Raw genomic sequence first — 25,317 nt, forward strand, 5'->3', positions numbered from 1 at the left:
ACTTTTGAGTAATTTTTACTATTGCAGGTACTGTGTCTGTCGACTACTTTCTACTCCATTACATTTTTGAACTGGACTGAATAGTAGAAAGTACTTTTCATATGGTTTGAGCTGTTCTTTGTAGCACATTCAGCCCCAACTTTAAGCAAACAAAAACAGACACATCAAATTCACATAAACAAATAAGAAATGCATAGAAATGGATCTTTGTTGACCAAATAACAGCACAATTCTCAGGCTCTTTTTTACCTAAAGTATGTATTCCTCCTGTATCTAAACTTTCACTTCACTAAAGATAATTGTGTACTTTGTCCACCATTGGTCATTGGTGACATGTCCCGTGCCATGAAGGCTTTTCTTCTTGACTGAGTACATCTTGTTCCACTCAGATCTACATCCTCGTCCTTCTATTGTTAGTCCACTAGAACTGCTGGACATATCAGTTTCGTCAAATCTCTTGAGTGGGTACGTTTTAAAGGGGCATTTTTTTTATCCACGGAAATCTGAGCAGGCCAAGAACAGCACACATGGTACAAGATGCAAAAAAAGTCCCTTCTTTTCACTGTGGTGCATTTCCTCAGCTATTTTATTTTTCTGCTGTGGCAACATGCCTCGCATTTCCCATCAGCCACGGTCACCTCCTCTGGCCCCTCTATAATTCTCTCAAACAACAGCATCTCACTTTACTGTAGCAACACAAGTGGGCTATTGTTTGACTTCAAGGATTACAGGCCCTTTTTGTTGATGTGACAAGGTTTGCATGTTTGTATCTCAGTTTACAGGAAAAGGGAGGAATGCCGCATTCTGCACAATGATGGCTAAAACCAACTTATTTGAACAATATCAGTCGGTTATCCTCGTCGGGTTGCACTCCAGACTGAAGCTGTTTCTGAACTCTTTGGAGTAAATGACTGGGCTCTTTGTGAAGCTGACACTCTGTAGCTTTGGCCTCTACTCTCCGATTTACTCAAATTAGAAGTGGTAACGAGCTCTGCCCAGAGAAACATCACATTTCAAATCCTGCTCAGATTTTGAGGGGGTAAATAAGGAGGAATGGACTGAGAAACAATAGATTGAGCTGTTGTTGGGTCTTGGCAATTCTTATAAAGTAGAAATAAAAGTCCAGGCTATAAAATGGCTTTTGAAATTTGGGAATTTTAGGCTTATTTTTTTTATTCGTGGGTTTGAAGTACAAACTGGTCCTGATTACCAAAATGGTTGATTTGACTGAACAAAAAGCTTTCTGGACTGTTTTACATGGCCAGAAGCTTTGCAATTCTCTTTTATCAAATGATTTAAACAAATATGTCTAAATGGGGAAAAGTCCCTCCAGTTTTACAGGAAATTATGCCGTGAATTATGAGTGCATTGAAAAAACTTCTGCATGTCTTCATATAGTATCTAATTTACAAAGGAGATAAGGCAATTTGTCAGTTTCTTTATTTGGAATCAACAGTATTCACAAGAAATTCACTGTCAGGTCTCCCTTTAGCAACAGAATGATGAGATATTGTCCCAAATGTCAAATGTCACGTCATGAATATGCCAATTGCCTAAAATGACACAATGGCTGAAGGTTTTTCTTCACTTTGCTGACTCCAAACATGCCCTTCATTGCAGCTCTTTTTAATCCGCTGTGTTTCCTGTACTGCCCCTTCCACTGAGGAAAAGTCATTTCTATTGATTGCTTTTCCAGGCATCATTTAATATGATACATATTCACTTGTAAATATCGACCTTTCCCCACTGTGCTGACATTTATGCCATAAATACCTTAAAATGCGCACAAGTGAAAAGGAGATGTAATAAAGCTGTAAATAAGGCCACAAAGGGACATTACGTGTTAAAAAAAAAGAAAAAGCCTTTGGTGTGGAGCCAGGAAGGTTAAGTTTCAATGGCGCGTGCAGCATTTGTGAATAACGGGTCAGTCTGGAGCTGATGGCAAAAGGCGCAATTTAGGTGCAGTCAATAACCGAGACGCGCTATTAGCAGTTTGTGGTGCACAGCGCCACCTGCTGGAACATGAAGACAAATGAACACATGGTTTGGTGGGACTAGAGTAATTTTTTTTGCACATCTATATTTTTACCCGTTTAAAAATATACTTAAATCACACAAAAACATGGCTTTCACAAAATTTGAGAACAGTTAGTTTTGAATGTAGGGATTTTTTAAAATAAATTGGGCTGATTGGTCATCACTCAACAGTAGCAATTAAAAAAAATATTTAAATGTTTCTATTGAATTTTAGGTGATAAATGTGTGTTTGAAGCTGGAGCTCAACTTCAAAACCTTTAGACAGAATGTGACCATTAACTATCCCACAAACCATATGAAACGCTGCTTACTTTCTACTTTTCAGTCCAGTTTTAAATCTTTAATGGAGTAGACAGTAAATATACCAGCTCTTAAATCAAACAAAGTACATGTAAAAAGTATCTTAAAAACGACTAAAGTACAAATTGTTTTTCCTTTTGTAACCCTTCACCACTGGATACTACATATGCCTTAATTGTAGGGAACAATTGAAGATTTAGTAATTGAGAACGTTTTTTTTAAACAGAGTGAAAGTGCAGTTGAAGTAAATATTTTATTTTTCCTTCACATTTCTCTATTTTTATTTTATTTTGACTAAATGACAATGACAGAATTCTTAAAACATTAGCCAGTAGCAACAGAAACGGTACAATGAAAAGAATGACAGAAATGAACACATTTGCCCAATATACAGTTTAGTATATACAAGTATGTGATAAATAAAACCAATACTGTCTCGATTTATGATTGTTTTGCATCATCTTTGTTTTAATATCAATGGGGGAAGGAGTTTAAACAAAAGATGACAGAATAATGATCAGCAGGCACAAAGTATACAAAAAATATGTAGTAATCAAACCAGAATGCAGTGACAAATTTACTTTAGATTATTTTGGCAAAACTTTGAAAAGCTTTGTCTTTCGAGCAACGCGTGACATGCACTGCACTGTGTCTTTGGAGGACATTACATTCCTGACAATGAGCACATTAAGTCTGGTTTGATCCTGAGACGCCCAGATCCTCTTAAGCTTCCATACGCATCACTATGGAAATACCACTGATACACTCCAACTATTAAGTATAATAGCCTACATGAGCACTATTGCAACAATATGGTACAACTCTTAATAAACTTTCACTTTAAAATGAATTGGTTTAAATTAACAGATAATTGTCTGGTTCTGATTAACAAAAAAGCATGACACAGATATAACAAAATAAGAACAGGGAATTACTCTCGCTAACCAGCAGCATTTTCGTGTTTAACCTAGAGCACCAGGCACTATTATAGCCACAAATGAAGTAACTATTAAATTTAAGGTTAGGCTTTTCAGTAAGAGTAGATATTTGATGTAGCAAGGGTTAAAACTGGACCAACCAATGGCCTGGCTACCTTCTTTGGGGAATGAAATGAGCACTGAAGTAGCAATTCATCCCAGGACCCTGGGTGCAACCGTAACCTGCTTCCACAGACCTGCAACTCCGCTATTCCTCTGCTTTATGTCCTGCCCACAGAGAAGAGAGGCTCATATATCTCATTCCACTGTGGGCAGCACTAAAGTGAAATAATCGAGGATTTGATGAGGCACGGTTTTGCAAATTGAATTGCAGCTCCAGTCCAGGCAGCTGCTACCTCACCTCAAACAGGATGTCCCACACGGAGCAGTCCTGCCCTCAAAACACCTTTCGTTTGGTGAACAGACTGGCCTTTCATTCCTAAGAGGGATCTGCATCAAAATATGCTTTAAAAAGTTTCTGGAACAATCTCCCAAGTGGCAACATTTTAAGAGAGCTGTACTTCAATCTTTGTATAAAATCCATCCGACACACGGCCTCTCTAACAGTTTTGACCTCAAAATGAAACAAATGAGAATACAAGGATGACTGGAGCTGACAAAAAAGCTGTAAAAATAGCCATATTTTAAAACATTAGAAATTTTCATTACACAAATATTTTGGTTTAGCATACAGCTGGTCAGACCTGCTGAGATTAAACCAGGTGTATGGGACATTTGTATTCACAGGTTATGTTGTTTTTAAAGGAGGGCCCGCGATGCCAACAGAGGGACATCCCCACAGGATTTGGAAAGAGGCTCCTGCTCCCAGCCGGCACAGTCCCAGGGCCAATTCAGTCAGAGTCCAAGCGCAAGACCCTGGAGAGGTCAGGGGCAGGAGTGGCCTGTGCTCCGACAAGTGCAACCATTGGAATGAACAACAGCTCTAGTGCCTCTTAATGGACGAGACCTTCTTCTTCCTTGCAGCAAGCATCTCATAGAAAGGGTCTCTGCTGATGGCAGCTCTGTGACACAACAGGGAAAGATTTCATTGTTAATTGTTAAAAATTAGGAGTAGAGTCCCTTGGGGTAATCGATCAAGATGGAAAAAAATCAAGACGACCAGTGGGAACAGCTGCCTTACTTGATACTGTTCATCCATTCATCCTTTTCCTCTGCTGTTGGGGCAGAGATTCGGTAGAAGGTATGGTTGCCCTCGACAACGCGGCCATCTGCCTCTGTTTTACAAGCTTTAATCACTTGATCCTTGTTGTCAGGAATGAACAGCTCAAAACTATTCTGTAGACAAAGAGGAATATTTAGTGTTTTTAAGAGTCGTTTTGTATCGCATTGACCAGCAGGGGGAGCTAAACTTACAGGCTTCTTGTCCTCAACTTCCCTGATGCTCAAGTTTTCTAATGGGATGATTCCTCTAGGTTCTTTGTCCTGCACAAATACACCTTATAAACACATTGAAAAACACACAAAGCAAATCTGCCGTGACAGAACAAACTTACAGTTGTGTACTCAAAGTAGTAGAGGCAATTGTCTGTGAGGATGAACCATCGCCTCTTCCAGGTTTTTACACGTCCCCCTGTGGAGCGGAGGGGTCAAATTAGAGGGGCTAAAGCGATGAAAAGACTATGATGGAAATGGAGAGATGAAGCACCAGGCCGGGCAGCAACAGGCAGACAGATGTATGGCCAGACAGACACATGAACACTGCTCAATGCACCCTTTCATTAAACCTCATGAGCCCCGTCTAAATCCACGCCTCCATGTTCTGAATACTAGCATTACATGAGGTCTGTCGTGTTTAAAATACTCTTTAAATGTACAGTATTTTTTTATAATCTTACCCTTTTGTCTGTAAACTGTTTAGTTGTTTTGTCAATTTTAGTTTACTTTTATTCTCTATGTAGGGCAGTTCCAAATGAAGTTAAAGCCGGTTCAGCAGTGAGGGGCTTTCTTGTTAAAATGCTCAACACTTGTGGCTGACCTTTGACCCTTTTGTTACCCAAACTTCCTGAGAGAAGATACCTGATCACAAGAGCAGATGGAGGGTGAATTGTGGGAGGCAGCCAACATGAGAGGCCTCGGCTAAAAGTTAAAAGCCCAGGGCTAAGCTTTCTGTGTCTATAGGCTGTTTGTTAATCAGAACATCCGGCTAAACCAGAGAAGAAGCGTTTCCAGACTATGCAGTCCCACCACCGCTGTTAGTGCAAACCTATCCACCAGAAAACTATGTGAAAGTATTAAACATCTAGAACACACTTGTACTATCATATAGCAACAGTAGCGCTGCATATGATAAGGCTTCTGCCCACATCGGTCTAAACATGTGAGAATCTACTTTGGACAGGCAGATCGCCACTAGATAAATGCAGACAAACACACAGATGAAATAATGGCAGAATCACAGGTTGAATAGTTGATTGGTTTGGAAGATTAGATTTGCTGATGTTCGATTCCTACAGCGGCAAAAATAGAGTAGGAGCCTCCTCCCGTGCAACAATGTGTGGAGCGAGATCTGGCGTTCCAGCGGATTGTTGCAGGGGTGAAGATGGTGCTAGGCTGAACCGGTTACTCGAATACATCGGATGACATTTTAAAGTACCCTTTAAAATGCAGGATGTAGGGATTGGTAAGTAATTTAGTTACACGGCGCCCAGTCCAGTCTAACATCCTGCCGACCACAGCCACGCTGGTTTTACAACTTTAGATTCTTATTAGCAAAAGCAACATGTTGAAAAAGGTGCAGTATTCCCTTCCATGAGCAGAAAAAGAGCCAATTGTGTGTCACATGGAGTAACTTTGTTGTGCTCGCTTGTATGGAGATGAGGTATAATGCAACTTTCACCAAAACAAGATCAAAAGACTGACCACCAGAGCAAACAGAGAAAAACAGGTTTAAAGTGCCCAGCAAGCGGTCACTAAGTAGCAGCTCCCTGAACCGAGGCCTGGCCCCTGGGTGACAACTCCACCCGCTGAGATAAAACGCCGTGGACCACCAGCTCAATAACAGACTACGTGTTTGATGTTTAGATATCGCCCAGTCAATGGAGACAGACAGTAAAAAACATTAAAACCCTGTATGGAAAAGAACAAAAGCATGGCAGACCACCAAAAGCACCGAAGAGCTGAGGAGATGGACTAGCATTAGAAGAGCAGATGTACATACCTCCTGAGGAAAAACAACAGCCAAAATCATGGGAACAAACGAACAAACGAAGAGGAAAAGAAACAAAATCATCAAATTAAATGATAAGGAATTACAGCACCACAGTCCTGTTAATTTGGTCCAAGGAGGGTTTAATTTAATGCTTCACAGCGTTGACAAGTCGGCGTAGTTCGTGTGTCGGCCCACAAGGGGGAGTCGTTGTGACTGTAAAACATGTGTCATTTACTGTGAAGCATTAGATCAAATATGAACCTCATGTTATTTACAAAACCATAACTTCCACCATGATTGTTGAGACTCATTTTTCAGTTAATTGTGTAGACTTTTTTAAGGAGGTCAGTCGTTTTGTTTGGAGATTGTTGCAACGATTCACAAGAGTGGACGGCAAAATAGTTTCATCGCTTGCGTTTCTTGTGAATCCGAACAACAAAAAGATGTGGCTTCAAAACAACTGAAAACATTTGACTTTAATGGCATTTTGCAGCTAAAACAATGGACTCACCCAGTTTGAGTAGCCAGCCCTCTCTGTCAGGATTAAAGAAAGTGTGTGTGAGGTCGTTGCCGTCATCTTCGGGGATTTTAAAAGGCTCGTTCTTTATGCTGTCGTACAGATTCTAGACAGCAGAGAGAACACGTTTTGAGTTACAATTCCCATGAAACATGACGGAAGAGACAAATGGAACAGGAGTGTGCCGGGTCTCACCCGGAGCAGGTCCTCGGGCAGGTCTCCGCCGTCGTTGATGCCTCGGTTCATTGAGATGAATCGCTCCACGGCTGGTTTGTCTTTCACGTTAGGGTTATGTAGACTTGTGTTCAGCATGATGATGGCAAATGACAGGATGTAACAGGTATCTGAAACAGGCACAAACATATTTTTAGATAAACTGAGGTGGAAGAAGAAGAAGAAGAAGAGTATGGGGTTAGCAAGCAAGGCTAATTATGTCTAATGTAGTGTTTAAATATGGATGTAAATGAGTAGAGTGAAGGAAGGGCTCTTCGGGGACCACAGTGAACACAAACTGCACACAGACTGCCTCATAGCAGTGGGAGGGGTCAGGGGCTGGGTGTGGGCTCTGAATATGCACTTTATCTGTACTGTTGGCCTGTGGAGAAATGTCATACATTATTCAACTCCATCTGCATCCATCTAAGAGGCAGTCATCAGTCCGATAGTGGAATAAATTCCAAACGCAATCTACATTCCTTTAATGCAGTGTTCTTTGGGCGACGTGATGTCTGTTGTATGAGCAATTAAGCAACAAGGAGAAGCTGAATGGCGTGCTGATCATGTGACAGAATATATCTTAAAGAGCGTCCTTGTACCTGTGGACTGAAAAACCCCAGGGTTGCATTGGCAGTAACGCTGAGCAAAGGCCTCCATCATACGGTCGATCTTCTGAGCTTCTCCAGGAAGACGGAAACTCCACAGGAACTGTCTGTGAGGAGACGGAAAAGAGTCATTAGAATAAGACATATATTACTCTGCGGTTAAAGTCTGTTTTGTTTTGTACCTTAAAGCCTGAACAAGGTTAAGGTCTGTGAATTCATGCAGCTCCACAAAAGCATGAAGCACCTCAATATTGAAGTCATCTCTGTGGAAAATAAATAGGACAATTAAATGGGTGAATAATATTGTCTGAAAATAAAAAAATAATAACTTCTGTCCCACCCGCCATCTCACTGATGACATCAGCCTTGAACTTTATACCCTTCAAAGTAAATTATATGCCCTGTGGGATCATGGGATGGATCTCACTGATACAAGTCATATCCAGTCAGAGTTCCCAGTGGACAAGTGACCAATCCTATCTCAGGTTCCCATAATATTTCCACCCTGCCTCACATCCTCAGAAAAGAGTGGTATGAGTAAGATAACTAAAGACAAATGTGGAGACGACTTAAATGTGAGCGTTTAAAGATGCGTTTATGGGTGTGTAAGGCACATTCACTCTGTTCTGCACTCTAAACTTTAATGCAGATAAGCTAAAAATAAAGTTTTGTTCTGACCTCTCTCCAAGGTAATCTCCGATGGCTGTTTTGTTAAGACCTTCTCCTTTGTAGAGGAACTGAGCAATATCATCACTTGTGTTTTTCAAGAGGTCATTCTCAATGAGGAACTGGATCCCCTGTGAAAGAAGAATACAGGTCAACTACATCCTGGTCCTGTCAGAAGACGCTCCTGTGCATATAAAACATTATCATTCTTTACCTTTTTGGGGTCCATGTTGAATTTCTTTCGGCCCATGGCCACTTGTTTATTCCTCTGCATATTTTTCCTGAAAATTACAGTACATTATTATGATGTCATAGTTGAAGTGGTTCTTGTCAAATGACACGCTCGAAAACTATTTTGGGCTCAAAGTTCACTTCATAAGTTGCCATGGTTACACTTCTACTTCAAAAAGGTGAGAGGTCACCAGTTTATTCCAAAGCATTCCTTTGGCTTTGTCAGCTCAAACCGAGGACCCTGGCTGGAGAATACAGAGCTCTCCATATAATGTCTTTGATCACACAATGCACTGGAAGCCTTAACGGGCCCGAGATCTGATCTGAACCGATAGTTCAGACCCGGCCGTACACTGCCTCCTCTGGGACCATGTATTGTCTGCTGCAGAGCCTACACCCACTGCATTATTGAAGGTGGTCTCCCTTGATGGGGGGGGGGGATAAAACATTTAGTGCCTTAAAAGCATAGCCAATTTGGGGGAAGGACCTGTGACGGGATTGGCCCGAATCTCCCATCAAACATGAATAATTGACCGCTTCATTTGCCGAGTTAATAGAGAGCAAGTGTGTTTGAGTGTTTTGCTCTTACCTCTCCTCCGTGGAGCCCAGGTTCTCGATCTCACATGTGACTTCTGCTATCTCATCCTTTAGCCTCTGTAGACGACATATACCATGTGTTGTAAACGTTTTGTTAGAAGAAGGATACGGAATTGCAGATGGAAGAGAAGGGTGTGACAGATGCAAACTACATGCAAAGTCTTCAGATAAAAAATAAAAAGAAACTATACATATACATAACTTTTCCTCTGTCAGATTTCCGATTCTGAATTTAATTATATAGATATAATATATGATAATACTAACGTGGTAGAATTGTATCAATGTATCGTGTTTGTTTTTAAGTAAGAACGTCTGAGTCACCTCCTGTTATTTAGTCTCATCTAATGTCATTTAAATAATTACTTCAATGAATTTTAGATGCATATATTATGTTACTATTGATCAAGCAAAAAGGGGTTAATTTTCCCTAAAGTTGAATGTACAAACAAATTGTATTAGATGATTTTACAACAGCCAAATTCTGATGTAAAATCAGCATTGCAACTTCAAAACTTCTGTGCGGTGTTTCCATCCGCGTCACGTCAGGTTTCAAAAGACAAGTGTCAAAATATCCTGTATGTGTTAATATACTGGAACAGAACTCTGAGTACACAGTAGTCTTGTATTTAAGGAACACATCATTTTGGCATCAACTGAAGTGAAAACATGCCTTTATTATCTTTTTTCAGCCTTGTCTGGGTAAAATTCTCATATTCACTGGCCTGTTGCGCTCTAAACAACTAATCGATTAATAAAAAGAGTAATCGCTAGACTAATTGATGACCAGGCCCTCCTCAAACTAGACCCTACAGACAGACGTACATGTGAAATGTAGTTTATAATAACCTATCACACGCCGCACAAAGAGGACATGTGTGTTTTAAGCCCTGCGTAATCACGACACATTCCTCAGATTCTTGACTCCTCGGACAAAGCTTGTGCTCTTGCAGGGAAGTGGGTGGCAGAGGTGGGGGTCCTGACTGTGGGAGGAGGTACGGAGGAGGAGAAGGGTCAGTGTCAATCTACAATGAGCAGAAGAAAGGGACGGCGAGAGGGACGGCGGGAGGGACGGCGGGAGGGAGGAGGGGAGGGCGGTGGCCCGAGCAGGGGAGGGGGGCAGTCGTGGTGGGCCGCACTCGTGAAAAGGCCTGGTGTCAGATCACGGCCCCTGGGTGAAGACATCTGGATTATAGCTCTCTGTTCTCTCTTACAGGCTGGTGCAGGTCGCAAATATCATCGTTGAGAAAACATTCAAAATGCCGATTTGAATCCAGGATTAGGATAAAAAGTTATTTTAGGAGCTTTGCTATCTTGTTAGTGATAAATAATTGCTTAAGACGCCCCCCCAGCTGTATTTCCTCTTCTATAAAAGCAAAAACATAACGTTTGTCTTTTTTTCCACCATTATAGAGTAAGTTATGAAGTAACTCGTGCGTAAACATGACGTAGTACTAATGCAATAATTACAAACATTTACAAATAGGTTTCATATGGGACCATTTGCTCTTCACAGTTTATATATTTAGAGATCATAAACCTTTGCCAAGAAAGTCATACCTTGGCAGGAAATTCTTTAAATTCCTCCCCAACTGAATGTTTACAGAGGCTTGGGAGAAAAATGGTAAACTCTAAATAAGGCAACAGTTTATCAAAACTAGCCACAAGCCAAAAGGAATTATAAAAAGCATGCATGTAAATGAAGTCTCTTTTCTTTGAACATTTCCTTACGGTGTTGGATCTTGGATCGGCCCATCAGAAATGTGACCACGTAAATACTACATTTTGGTCAGGATGTAGATTCACGGTGCCATTTACAGACTACACTTAAAGCATCAATCCCTTTATGCATCTTTCTACTTATGTTTTGTCCCTTACTATTTTAGAATGGTTGTGTATTGCCACATCTTATTGTAGATAGATTTTTTTCTTCCACAATCTTTTCTGTGTATCCGGGTCAGACCTGGGACTGGCAGAGATGTTTGGTTCCCTGGCTCACCATCATAAGTGAGCGTTTTGCTTGACCATTCACTGAAGATATTTACCTGAATGTCTTCCAGCAGCTCCTGTTTGCGCCGCCGGATATTCTCCAACTCCTGCTGTTCCTCTGGAGTGAGGTCGTCGGGCACTGAAAACACATCAGTAAAACATGTTCAGAGACAGATTCCTCATCTTCTAGTCTAGAGCTTATATTAAAGAGCATTTCTTATATTGCCACTTCTACATTTAAGTCAGCAGCGGTCAGATTTTGAAGTAAAAGAAATAGTCCAGGTCAGTCACAAAGTGCTAAGCTGCAGTTCCCGCGCAGCACAAATGTGACAGGTCTCAAAGCACCTGGCTGTCAGTCACTCTGAAAGTGGCTATAATTAGGTTGGTCTGAGCGGGGGACTGAAGGTCCTGATTGATGGGCACAGAGCACGTTCCTGCTCCTTCAAAGAAACAAACACCAGCATTAGGAGACACTACAACTGTATATAATCAGTGTTAAAGCCAGGAAATCATAGTAAATATTGACAATGTACAAATTCTTAAATATTACAACTGAGATACAATACACAAAGCATTTAATAGGATGCATTTAAGTAAAAATCTCAATTATAAACATCTTGCAAGATTTTGTAGATTTTACATATATAAAATGATCTTATTAGGATATATCAAAACATAAAAAGTCTATGTATATCTATGTAACATGTAGAGTAAAATAGTTTGCAATTAGGACTGAGCGATATTGACAATATATTTTGAGCGTATCTCTAACAATATCCAACAAATGTGCACAAATTTACGTCATAAGGCGCTGGTACAGCTAGCAGCCCGGTGTAAACGCTCTCTCTTCTTTCTCACACTTATTGTGCTTTATCTCCTATATTTTGTAAATATAGTTAGTATATTTTTTCTATTTTACTGTACGATAGGGACACGCGCTGGAATATTTTTTTTAATTCAACTGTTTTTGACTTTTTTCGGCTGGATTTGAGCGTTTTTGACGTGAGCTAGCTCCGAGCGAGTAATTTCCCGTATGGTTGGACATACTCCGCATTATTCCACTGTTGCTACGACACATTGCGCTGCTCCTCTCGCCTCCATCACTAAGGTCAATACTTCCCTCACACAGGAGGCCGTGTCAGTCCTTCAGTCAGGGGCGTCAGCGGCTGCTCAAGTACATTCTGTCACTGTTTCTCTGATTACACGGAGCACGAGCGCTGGGCGACCCCGCTGCCCTCGCCATTACACCCGCAGCACAAACCAAAGGTGAAACAGTCTGATGACAAGAGCTGCACCAACAGATCTGTGCCCACTAGGAACCAGGGTCACAGTTTAGGATCGCACAGAAACGACTAATGACAACATACCACACGCAAATACTGACACAAAGATGTTAAGTTGTACTTTACTCTGCACATGCGTAGAGAATGACTAGACTAGACACAAATAATCAAACTATTCACAATGTATAGCCCATAGTCTCAAACGAGATGTTAATAGTTGTAATAATAATTAGGAATGACAAGATTATTATTCAGTGTATCGATAATCGTAATTATTCAGGGCACAATATCAATCTAAGCAATTGTACGAACTAAAAAACAACAATCATGACCATTTTAGAAACAAAAATGTAATTTTGATTGAATCTACACGTGTATTAGAGTGTATTAAGGGAGTTATGGCTTGAGAATAAATGTAAAATTGTGATGTTTGCAACACTAAAATGTGATATCTTGTAACCAAAATGACTGAACTAGCTGAAGCGAGACAAAAAGTACAATTATACTAGACACACATCTAAAACAAATGGTGACATTACAAAGCAGGTAAGCAAGGTGAGAAAGACAGTTGTGCAAATCATCTTGAGAAATGAAGAAGAGTGGTTTAACATACTTTAAGTACAACCATTTGAAGTATGTGCTAATCTCAAAGCAAGCGGGGAGGATGGGCTGAAAGCAGGAAGCATGATGTCAGGTCGGGCGACTCGGGCCGCTTATAGAGCCACAGACACATGGAGAGATGGCGGGCCCCGGCACAACACAACCGCAGCATTCCGGGCTCAAAGGGCCACCACAAAGTGCACCCCGTGATGGGTTTGGAGAGCGGGAGAAAAGGCTATAATTCAACATCTCTGAGAAGATGGGGAAAACAACATTATCATTTGAGGGAAAGAAATTGGCAGTTCAAGATACGAAAACACCAAATAATCCTGAGATCTTGACGATTTAACAGCGAGTCGAAGAATCTATCGGGCAAAACTGACCCAAACAGGAAGGCTCCAAACCAGATCAGCGCAAGGAAAGGTCCGCCCACACTAACGCTAAAATATATAAGAGCGGAGAGATGCCATTTTTTCTGATCGGCGTAGACGAGAGCAGAGCCATTCACTTTGCTAAACGCTGATGGAGGCTGGGAACTCTGCCTAGCTGTCACTCGCCAAGACTCGGCATTGGCAAGTGAAATGAGCTCGTCATCAGAATCACAGGAGGTTAAACGGGCCAACTAAATTGAAGCGATAATAAATAAAGAGGCTATCGCACAGACAAAAAAATAAATAAAAAAAAATCAAATAAGTTTATGGTGATGATCCCATTTTAAAAGAAGAACTTACGGTGGAAGCAGCTGTTCTATTTATCCTCCGTGTGAATATAAAGAGTTGTTATAATAGCATATTTTCATCTAAATCCGGGACGCCTGAGCTGCGCGTCGCCCTTTCATCCTCCCGACCTTATTATTGCTAAGTGCAGTTTAACCCGAATCTCCTCCCGTCATATTCCACGTTCTCCCCCGCACGTCCTTTTGTAATATTGACGCGATTTCGACTATGCTAAAAAGTTGGCCGCGCCGAGCTACTTTTAAAGATCGCTGGGGCAAGGTGGCGGCAGGGGAGACGCCAATTATAGCTCTGCGTCCCATGGCAGCAGAGCCCGCTAATACTCGTCCCTATTGCTGTCCTGGCAGAAGACGCAGACATCTCATTTCCACCCAGATCACTGGAGAACTCTCCGTGGAAAATAAGGAAATTAGAATTCGGGGCTTGTAGACATGATGCCCCCCCCTTTTGCTGCACGTGACCCAATTTAGCGTCCTTAGCACAAGTCACCTATAAGTCAATAACCTCCTCATGTAATGTAGGCTGCACTTTTATAATAGATATCTTGGAGGATGATTAGAGACGTTTCTTGATTTGAAAGTGGGTGGTTGGTTTTTCCGCAGCAGATGGATGAAATCTGTGAATATGTTTACATTGCGACGCTACATACGATTTGCTGACGGAGCCAAAATGGAAGAGGATAGATTATTACACATTCATTATGCAGCCACGTGTCAAAAACGCAATTTCACAAGTATAAAGATGAAAAAAAAAAATAAAAAATTGCGTTTGTGGATTGATATTTACAAGTTTGCAATGTTTATTTCAGGTTGCGTTTCATCCTTTATCGGTCTTACAATTGCTCTGAAATGTACACTTTTTTAAAGAAGATCCATCCATCCATCTTGAATTGAACGATAACATACAGTAAGTGTATCTTTATTTTAGATTGTGTTTGTCATAAATAGCAATTCTGATCTAAAATGACTTGATAATTCAAACAAGTCCATTGACTTCCTGTTCAAAACAGCAGAACTGATAAGCCCCGCCTCTTCATAATAAAATGTCACTGTAACAAGCAATAGATGGTAATTTATATATTATTTATATGTTTTTATTCTTGAAAAGCATCTACGTGACATTTAACAACTCTACATGTGTTACTCAGAGTCTTCATTTTCAAATAATTACAACATACGTTCAGGGATGTGGGCGGGGATAGGGGGAAGGTGAAACCATGATTTTTCCAGTCCCAGGACAATACAGGAAACATGCATGCATCAATCTATATACAACATTGAGGAAACACTGTTGTAACAAGGTTAAAAGCTCATTAATAAAGGTGTTAACAATGACTGAACATTGGAACTACAAAAGTGCAAGTACAACAATGTGTCTGTTTATGATCATAAATCAGCGAGTAATGAAGCTTTTAGTATCAACACTAGACGACACTAATGCCTAAAAGTCTATGAACATCTCAATGACTTAACATTTCCCTGTCACTCCTATTGAGCTTTAGTCCAAACCAATGAGGTACACAGTTGTAAGAAGAAGCAGTCCACGGCATGATTAGATTTAATGCATGCAGTACAAAACAAACAATCAATAAAGTGAGGGGAGAAGGGGAAAATGGAGAGACAAAGCAAAGCACTCTCCGGCGCACCAAGGTCTATTAAATCACCCAAAGCTTTCTGATCTCCCGCTTTCAGCTAGTTCAACATAAAGCCAAGTGTATCGGCCTGATCTGAGCGGAATCTCTTTATTACAACAAATCCCTAAAGAACATTTCCTCATATAGATTTGAACTACATCGTCTGGACAAGGGATGACACGATGTCAAACGTTAGTGTTCCAGTTACCGTGGGAAAACAACACAATTGAAAGAATATTCATGATTACCAACAACTGAAATCTTTCGAAATATTTTCATTCCGATTGTCTGACACCTTACTATTCCCTACACTTGTGACCAGCTTTATGTATGACAAAATAATAATAAGTTCACGTGAAGAAGAAAACAAGTTATTGACATTTAGATTTTCTGGACTATATAGAATTAAAAAGCCTTCAATTTGATTGTAAAAAATCATCATTCCGTTTCCTTTTAGTTCTTACGATTATATTGTGACCTGAATAATCATATCAATCTGTCATCAATCATCTTGACATCCCTAATCTAGACCAATGACAGAAAGAGGGCTGAAAAGGACTCTTAATACAGGAGGTGGGTCTAAAAATACCACCTTTTACCTGTACAGCGTCACAACAATAACAACAGATGACTGAGAGGAACGGAGTGGTTAGACCGAGAGGTGGTTGTTGACGGCAGAATGGTCCTGCTGATCTGGATGACGTGGGATCAAAACAGTGGGAGCAGAGTTGGGACGTTTACAGCTCAGTCTTTGTGTGTCAAAGCAGCACTCGGGACATTCCTGGGGCAGGTCCAAGTGTGGAGACCAGCATCACAGCTTTGCAAGGGTCTCTCCTCCATGCCCTCACATTAGTCACATGGTCAAACATCAAGGACATGAAGCCTTCAGACACTAAACTCAGAACACTGCTCACTCGCCCTGTTGATTATCATTACACTGTACATCACACCTCTAGTCGAGCTTACAGAGCCAAAGCCATAGGACTGTTGTAAAACGACAGTAACACAACAATCAGTGAGCAGATTCCCATGTTATTACGCTTAAATAGTTACAGTACAAGCAAAACAAGACTTTATAACTAACCTGTACCAGAAATCTCCTTTATTGACACTTTGGAGTTGCTTCCTGGGTCATCATTAGCTACGTTCAGGGACTTGAAGGCGCAGATCCAGGCGTCCACATGCCAAGCAGCAGGGGCTAAACTGTACAGCGCAGCTCGCATCAGAGTGAGGCAGCCGGCACAGCTCTCCCACCGACAGAGCATATTTGGGAAGGATCCTTACTCACCTCCTCCCTCCCTTTGGCTCGCGCTCACCGCTTCACCATCAGGACCGTCAACAAGCAGGCTCCACCCAGTGGCCTGTCTCTGCCATATACAATATCAAGTGTCATCTATATATGTTTTATTTATGGTATATTTGTGTGGGAACGTGGGAACTGTACTTCTGTTTGAATAAAAATCATGTCCTTTAGTGTAATATAGACACATTTCCAACACGATTGTGACATTGAAAAAGCTTGATACTAATGATTATTTAAAAAAGAAAATATTTACTGAAAATGGATTGTCATTTTAGAAACAAAACAATAGCTTAATTTTTTAACCTTACATAAGTTTGAATAAAAATTATTGTAAAATTATCAAGGAAAGGTCCAAGTTGACTTATTTAATGATTTGTTTTCTGTATAAATCCTTGGGTGTTAATCAAAATGAGTATAGTGTATTATTATTAGTTTTATTATCACTTAGTGTCCAGGTATCAATTGTTGCATAGTAGCCTTTACATTACAAGTTGCATTCTCTTTCTTTTGCTTATTGTTTAAAAAATAATATCCTAAAAACTCAAATTGAACTATAAAAACCAGTGTTAGACCTAAAGACAATAACAAGAGTAAATAGAATTGTGATTAATCAAATCTTGATCTGCTAATCTGTAATAATTGTGAAAATTATTATTCTTTAATATGTTAATACAGGTCTATGCTCGAACCCAACGCTCATGCTAAATTGCTGAATAAGTTATGATATACCGTTTTTGCCGTCATACTGCGCCGTGTAGGAAGGACAAATATATAAATGAGGGAGTTGCCGATAAAAAGTTATGACTAATACTTTTTGAACAGATTAGGTCATCTGCCGTTCAAGTGGGACATGTCTGTGTGACTCAGCATTTAGTATGATCTGCTGTCCACTCAGCCTTGACCCATCACGCCACTGGCCATCACCGTCACCTCCCCTCAACTCCCAAACAATGGGACTGTTCCGACGCCCGACTATAACAAGCTTGTATTTTTACCAGAACAATGCATCAACTCACTGCTGACACGCCCAGTCTCTGCTGCGCTGCACATTCCTCCAGACTGTTGCATTGCTGCTCGTCATGTTGTTACGACATGGTGAGTCTCTTGTCTCATGGAAGCAGATGTGTCTAAGTGATGAGTGACTTTTGTGTTTAACAGAAACGGGGACGAGACTAGACGAGGAGGCGATGGTTTTTAACTAGTCTTCTAGTTAGTACATATAAAGTATACTACTTCATAATTATATAAGGTAAATTTGACATGTGTTTTATTAATTTTTATTAAGTCTGTATAGCTTGTATAACCCAACAATTCTCAAAATACTGTCACGATTATTCCAATTTCATTGTTGTAGCCCAATTCAACATACTTAATATGCATAATTTTGTGCATAAATTAGCTGCACAAACCATTTTCACTCTGTCACTAGAAGCCAAAGATCAGAATGATTAACAATAGAACAGAATAGTATTTGTATGTTCCAAGATAAAAACTGAAATTTGTCGACCACTTCAGATCACACATAACATAAAACTGAACATATAAAATCAGGTTTTAGAGAAAATACAGTTCACTTCACGCCTGGATGTGAAGTCTACAATGTGACATACAACCTACCATAAACTGTTAGAACACACATGACACATAATGGTCACATTAGAAGCATGTGTTGTGATGCTAATTATGGTGTAAGTGTATCAGTGTTGGATCGTTTACTCTACCAGGAAACTACCAGTTTCTATAAGACTGTTATTACTGGGAAAGTATCACATTGCTGTGTGGCTTTTGTTCTCCCTTTGCACAAAGGAAGCCAGAAAAATTATTTGAATAATTTCCAATCTCAAAACTATCCTGACGAGCAAAACTCTTAGAGAAGCAAATAAGTAACCAGGTGCTTTCTTGACCAAATGTTCCATTTTAAAATGTTACCAGTCTGGATTTAGACCAGGCATAGAACTACCACAGCTGCTACCAAAGTTAGAAATTATATTGTTATTGCATTGGATAATCAAGAATGTGTTGTTTGTGTTGATTTGTCAAAGGCCTTTGATTCAGTAGATCACTGTATTCTCTTGGATTGTCTGGATGCTTTTGGGTTCAATACAAATTCTAAAAAAGGGTTTACAGATTACCTGACAAATAGAGCTCAAGATGTTTCTGCTGATGTCTTTCAATCTGAATGTTCTTACCTTAATAAAAAGGTGTCAATTGGACATAATCTAAAACACGGTAGCATCCACTTGTATGCAGATGATGCAATTCTGTATGCTAAGTCTCCTTCTTGTGCTCAAATGATTCAAAATATGAAATATTGTATGCCTTTTAATGATTTTAAAGCACTGCGAAAGGACTACCCGCAGTACTGGTGCACTTGTTTTTTTTCATATAATTTTATCTCATATTGAATGTATAAATGTGTTATTATGTATTGGTTAATTTTACTGAATGTTTTATTTGTGTTTTAGTATCCTGTGTTAGTTATTTATTTATTGTTGTGTTTTAACAGGATAACTGTAAAAAAGATAGAATGAATGAACAAATCAGAGCTCCAAATCTTTGCAGATATTTTCGGGGAAGTCACACTGCTGTTCAAACAGACCCTCCCTGTCACCAAACCAAGAGCACCATGTTGACAAAGTTTGCCCTTGGTTCGTTAGCTGTGGCTGCGCTTCTGTGAAGGAATGCTGGGAACAGAGAACAAGTCTGGATTGGCAACAAGATCATACTACATATGGCATGGCTTTCCTGGGTACACTCCGCTTCAGCCGAACCCAAACACAAAATATAAACATCCGGCACGACTGACAGCTGCATGGACCATACCAAAATCCTTTAAACCCAACAAAGACCAGCCTAGAATAATCATTTGATACAGCATTTATCAACACTGGTGTTTTATAGGTCAATATTGAGGCTTACATTGTGAGGCTTAAAGGCAGGAAGGGCTATTTCTAATCATAATAGACACGTTTGTCTTTCAAGGCCGCCTGCCTTGATCCTTATCAGAGGCTGCTCTGCGTTCAGAGTCCTCTCACTCACAAACCCACGTATTACATGAGCCGTAGAGAAACAGTTCTCACACAAAGTAAGTGGCCCAATAAAAATGAGATGCTTTTCTGAGAAATAAAAACTTCAAACACAGAACATGGTCAAAAGAAGGACTAAAAGATGTGGTTTTAGAGAAATAAAAAGTTGGAAGCTACAAAGACGTGAAAAAATATATAAAATTTAATAAACTACAGAGGACCCCGTGTACCATAAAAAACAAACGTACTAGAATTTTACCTGAACCACTGAATTATCTTAATAATTATGATGCAGCTTAATGGAAATATTCTGAAGAAAACAAAACCCACACAAAAGACTAAACACTACTTCCTGTTAAGCATATCTGGCAAACCCTCTTCCTGTTTCAGAGTTTTCTCAGAGTTTACTCGCTGAGTGAAAGCTGTTATGTTGATGCACTCATCCGGTGAGAAAATGGCTTCTCCTTCCTTTGCGTAATCCATGGGCTCTATAATCCGGAACAATGTCAATATCATAAACAGCGGCTACTAAAACAGAGATAAGATGCTGAACGAAGTGGGAGAAAGGAAACATCACAACAAAGCAGCAAATTACATGTTCACACTTTAAAATGAGACTGTTGGAAAGGAGAGAAAGCTTGAGTAAATAATGCAAGAATAACACAATAAAATAATCATCACAAGGATTTTGATGGTGGTTTTGATGTATTATTCTGACAACTTAAAAAAGCATCAAACAAATTCAATTGAAGTTATTATTGTTAGACCCATTTCGACCCAAATCAAAAGTGATACTGTCCTTAGACTGTTAACAATGCACATACTGGGCGTTGTCAGGTTGCCAAAACACAAAACACCACACATAATAAGACGTCCATTAGAGCTGCACCATCTCATCCGCACGGAGAAAAGAGCGGTAGATTGCATCCAAACGGCGCACATAGAAAGCTTAAAATACAATTACGCGGAAGAAGATGGCGATTATCAACCCACAAGGGCATTAGTGCCAGCCAGGCCCGGGCACACAGTTCAGCAATCGCCATTACAGCTCTCCGTGTCCATCACCGTCACACTATTAAGTACTTTTAACCCCACTGACCACCCAGCACCAAGTGGCACACACACAAACAGCTCCTCGGGGGGGTTCACCCACAAAATCAAAGCTGGGGTACTACAATTTGTGCCAAAAAAAACATTAATACATATATATATATATATATATATATATATATATATATATATATATATATATATATATATATATATATATATATATATATATATATATATATATATATATATATATATATATATATATATATATATATATTACACACAGTTTCCCAGGCTTTACATGGGGAAAACAAAAGGCCAAGGCACATAACCGGATCAGTCTGACAGAAATCCAGTGTGTACTCTTAACAAGATTACAGCGACGCAGATCAGGGTGCCAACCAATCCAAAAAGAAACAGAAGTCCTATTACAAAGGCTTTGAGTGTGTTTCTAAATGTGTTTTCCTTAACTTTCGCACACATTAACACAGTGTGGCGACAAAAACAGTCTGTGTATAATGTCACTCTTTTCAGATGTCAACACAATCACTAGCCATCAAAATAAAATATACTATTGGAGAAGTATGTTATTACGACAGTGTGCAATGTAAACTGTGCCAGACTTAACAGCAGCTCACACCTGTTGCTGTTGATGGCTCAGCAGCAGTAAAAAGGGCATATATCGTTGCCATGGTGCGACTTGTACTTCAAACAAAAGCAGTTTTGCATTAAAGACGGGGCAGGAAAACAATGGCAGACGAAGTTTTGCGCGTGGGTATTGGGAGTAGGATTCAGACATCTATGTAGAATAATACAGCGATAGTAATTACTGCAATGACAACTGTAAACACAACATTTTCCGTGATTTTATTCCTAACTAAATCAACTTATGAAGCCAGTGCCGTAAACAAGGCCAGAGTGTCGAAAGGGCATTAACCACCATATTACATGTCGACATTTCACGCACAGATTCGACTCATAAATAAACAACTTTAAAGCGTGGTCTTTCACGTCGAATTCAAAACAAACATTAGATTTGATGCACTGAGAATACGACAGGCACGTACTTTGCGACAGTGTTGCGTGAAATACGGACAGTTTCACTCACCTATCCCGTCTTCCGACTTTAGCACCATGCTGCCGCCGCCCGCGTCTCGCTCCGTTTACAACAAAGTTTCGAGAGTAAATCGGAGAAAGAAATGTACCGGATACGGACGAACTCGAATCTAGACCGTACTGTGACTTCGAATAAGTTCTTGTTGTGGCGTTAACGAGTGTCTAGAGGAAGGATTCGTCGGTAAACGGAGGGTGGCGGTGTCGACAGCCCTTAGGAGCGGTTAAGACGGAATCTGCCTGCTCCAGCATCAAGACGGCGGAAGTGAAGCAACGCGCGTCCACTTGATGCCTTCAGAATAAAAGATGTCACGCGTATTTACTGTAACACGTTGTAAATACCGTGTTACGATTTCACAGTTAAATATGAAGACGCAGTAGTCGCTCCACTTATTTTACTATATTAAGACAGCGGCACGCAACAAAGACGCGAAAATTCAAAAGCAATCGGGCTGGTTTGGCGGTAATGTAACGCTGTGGATGCCAACCGTCACCAAAGAAGAAGAAAAAGCTTGTATGATAGTAATGAGAGAGAAAGAGAGAGGTGTTCTAGAACTACAAGTACTAGAACTACAAAGTTGAACTACAAAGTGAAACCTCTGGACGTGTAACTGAAATTTAAAAAAAAAAAAAATTGCAACTTCGATGACAAATCCCCCTCAAAAAACTACAAGACAGAGAAATATCAAAAAACAACAGCAAGAATCGCACAAAAAATATCTACAAAAAGAGCGTTCAATTACAAAAATTGGACAAGAAATGCGACCCATGAAACAGTCTGAAAAACGTATTTCTATTAAAATTAAAATAATAACGACCTACAAGAATACTCGGCAATAATAATGGCAACATTTATTTTGAAACGTAGACTTCCTTTTCATGTCTACTTTCTAGTCGTTCGACTAAAGGGAACAGACAGCACCAAATGGCCTAATAGATCCATGCAAATGGCCCAGATGACGCATTTGCTGCTTAGGTTTAACCAAAGTGAAGAGGGGGCAGGGTGAGTGGCACATGGGTTAGGTTTGGTTCACTGAACTGTTGAGATTGCACATCTTGTTCTGTTCTCCTCATCCTTTTGCATGGAGTCAACAATTTTCAAATGCAAAATGTCTTATATAACTCTAATGGCAATGGTGCATGTCAGCTGTCTGGAAAAGCTGAGCCTGTCTCTACCTGTAGACTTTGTGCACTGACAGAAGGAATGTAAGATCCAAAAGTTAAGAAGACAGTCATGCCGCCAGTTTCAGTGAGAACATCTTGGCAAATCAAAAGCTTGATTCTCCCAGCATTTTGTCTGTAACATATTGTGACTCTTGAATGCTTTGGTTGTGTTGGCCGGCTCTCACAGTAAGGTCTGTGTGATGTGACCCTTATTCATCAGAGATGAAGCAGGGTTCTATCGAGGCGGCCTCTTGAGCAGAGCACCACACTACAAAAGCTCAATCAGATAGTGACTTTCGCTGTCTTACTTGTGCCTCACTTATCTGGATATACAACCATTTGCACATTCTTTAAATGTTTTACTTATCAAATTACAGCTACACTTAAACATGTGACAGTGGCACGGTCTGATTTGCCTTCAGTTCAGAAGGCACTGGTTTTGTCCTTGTTTAAGGCACTTCATTTATTCATCTTTTATTGTATCACATGTCATAAACAGATGCTACTTTATCATCACAGTACTTTTACTGCTTGAATACTTGGAAGTAGTATCTAGTGATACATTGTTCTTGTCTTTTAATCTCTATAAGTGTTGCGTGTACTTGCAACATACATAGTCTGCATCATCAGCAATAAGCACATCAAACCATAACACATCTGAAAACCATAGTCTGCGCCAAACATAATTTAGGATTAACACATGAAGACTTTGTAATCACATTCCTGTGAGCTATTATGAAATACAGTTGTTAAGGCATATAAGGCTCCCCTCAATAGTTCAACTTTCAGATTTGGACAATTTGCACAGATAGAAATACACCAAACTAATGGACTTGTACAGTGGAAATAAAACAGTAGTGATATACTAGAAAAGAGAAGCAAAGAGAGGCTCCTAATAACAACCTGCTCACTACACTAAATGATAGACCTATAGAGTCAAATATTATTAGGTATAGTATATTGTATACTATATTATATTATATTAGTGTATATAGTTATTCATAAATACCATCTTTTATAGTTTCAAATGGGAACTAAATCCTGTACTCAAGGACTAAATAAGATCTGTAAAAGAACTAGCCAGTACCAGGACTGAACCAAAAATAAACCAGAGTAATTAAAGATTAGTGACGTGGAATAATAACAGACATATTGCGCACTTGTTTTTATGCAAATACCAGACAAGGTACTATTACGATGACTTCACAGCATTCTTCTGCATCAGACTGGAGTTTATGCTCCATGAGTCACTGCAGGTTTGAAAAGCACAGCGTTTATTCGACAGGTGCAGTTCTAGGTAATGGCCCCTTTGGGTGCTTTTCAGGTGTTCTATAATTTTCTGAGCGTTGGAGAAGGAGAGCACACCTGAATGATTAATTACTGGAGTGAGACATGTTATATAAGTTTATCATAACTCCCACATGTCTAAAAAATGATTTCATGTTAAAGCAATATGCAAATGCTGTTTATGTTTTTACATTTTAACATTTGTAACATTTTTCAAATATCAAATGAAAACAATACCTTACGATTTTTGTACACAAATCCATAACTATTGATAATATCTCTAAGGACACAACTCTTGTAGTAAGCTATGTTGATAATACACAACAAAAAAACAACAACAGTATTTACAATTCTAAACCAAATGCTTGAAAATACTTTTTCATGTAAGAACTTCTCTCTTTCCCGGCAACAATTCTGAATTCTGATTCAGATTTATTTTTTTATCAACTTGGATGAAAAAATTCAGACATCACATGATCAGATTAACAGGAGTTTCCAAACTTTTTTCACAGAGGGCCGCATTTTGAAACTTATACGGAGCAAGAGGGCCACAAACAACCCAACAATTCAAAATGTTGCATTTTACATAGTTTTGATGCACTTTCCACCTTTAATAAGACTTGGAACATTCATATTAGATTGGTAAAACATCAAAATAATTTATATTTTCCAATTTTACAGTAAAAAGTACTACTTGTTTGTTGTTTGGACCAACCAAAATTAGTTTGAGGGCCGCATATTGCCCCCGGGCCGTAGTTTGGACATGCCTGGATTAAAACATTTACAGTGTCTTGCCCAAGGACACAAGAGGGACGAG

General features: G+C 39.7%; 1 protein-coding gene across 3 annotated transcripts in view; it reads right to left on the bottom strand.

Moving 5' to 3' along the window:
* Nucleotides 1–2,777: 2,777 nt before the first annotated feature.
* Nucleotides 2,778–25,317, bottom strand: part of cyth1a (cytohesin 1a) — a 28,459-nt gene continuing 5,919 nt past the window's right edge. The window contains exons 1-13 of one of the 3 annotated variants that reach the window (XM_072443274.1): nt 22,045–22,253; nt 11,361–11,443; nt 9,308–9,372; nt 8,702–8,768; nt 8,500–8,618; nt 8,004–8,084; nt 7,816–7,928; nt 7,196–7,344; nt 6,994–7,106; nt 4,829–4,907; nt 4,689–4,757; nt 4,456–4,610; nt 2,778–4,336 (exon numbers count right to left, since the gene is read on the bottom strand). In XM_072443274.1, the coding sequence (XP_072299375.1) occupies nt 4,258–4,336; nt 4,456–4,610; nt 4,689–4,757; nt 4,829–4,907; nt 6,994–7,106; nt 7,196–7,344; nt 7,816–7,928; nt 8,004–8,084; nt 8,500–8,618; nt 8,702–8,768; nt 9,308–9,372; nt 11,361–11,443; nt 22,045–22,072 (1,200 nt within the window). In that variant the 5' untranslated portion in view covers nt 22,073–22,253 and the 3' untranslated portion in view covers nt 2,778–4,257. Of the gene's footprint in view, nt 4,337–4,455; nt 4,611–4,688; nt 4,758–4,828; nt 4,908–6,993; nt 7,107–7,195; nt 7,345–7,815; nt 7,929–8,003; nt 8,085–8,499; nt 8,619–8,701; nt 8,769–9,307; nt 9,373–11,360; nt 11,444–16,638; nt 16,767–22,044; nt 22,254–25,317 lie in introns of those variants that run through there. The other 2 variants (XM_072443272.1, XM_072443273.1) reach the window with 2 other exon arrangements.

Source organism: Eucyclogobius newberryi, unplaced genomic scaffold (genome assembly GCF_026437365.1).
Source record: "Eucyclogobius newberryi isolate DKJ021-1_F unplaced genomic scaffold, fEucNew1.0.hap1 SCAF_13, whole genome shotgun sequence".
In the NCBI taxonomy this organism is placed as follows: Eukaryota; Metazoa; Chordata; class Actinopteri; order Gobiiformes; family Gobiidae; genus Eucyclogobius; species Eucyclogobius newberryi.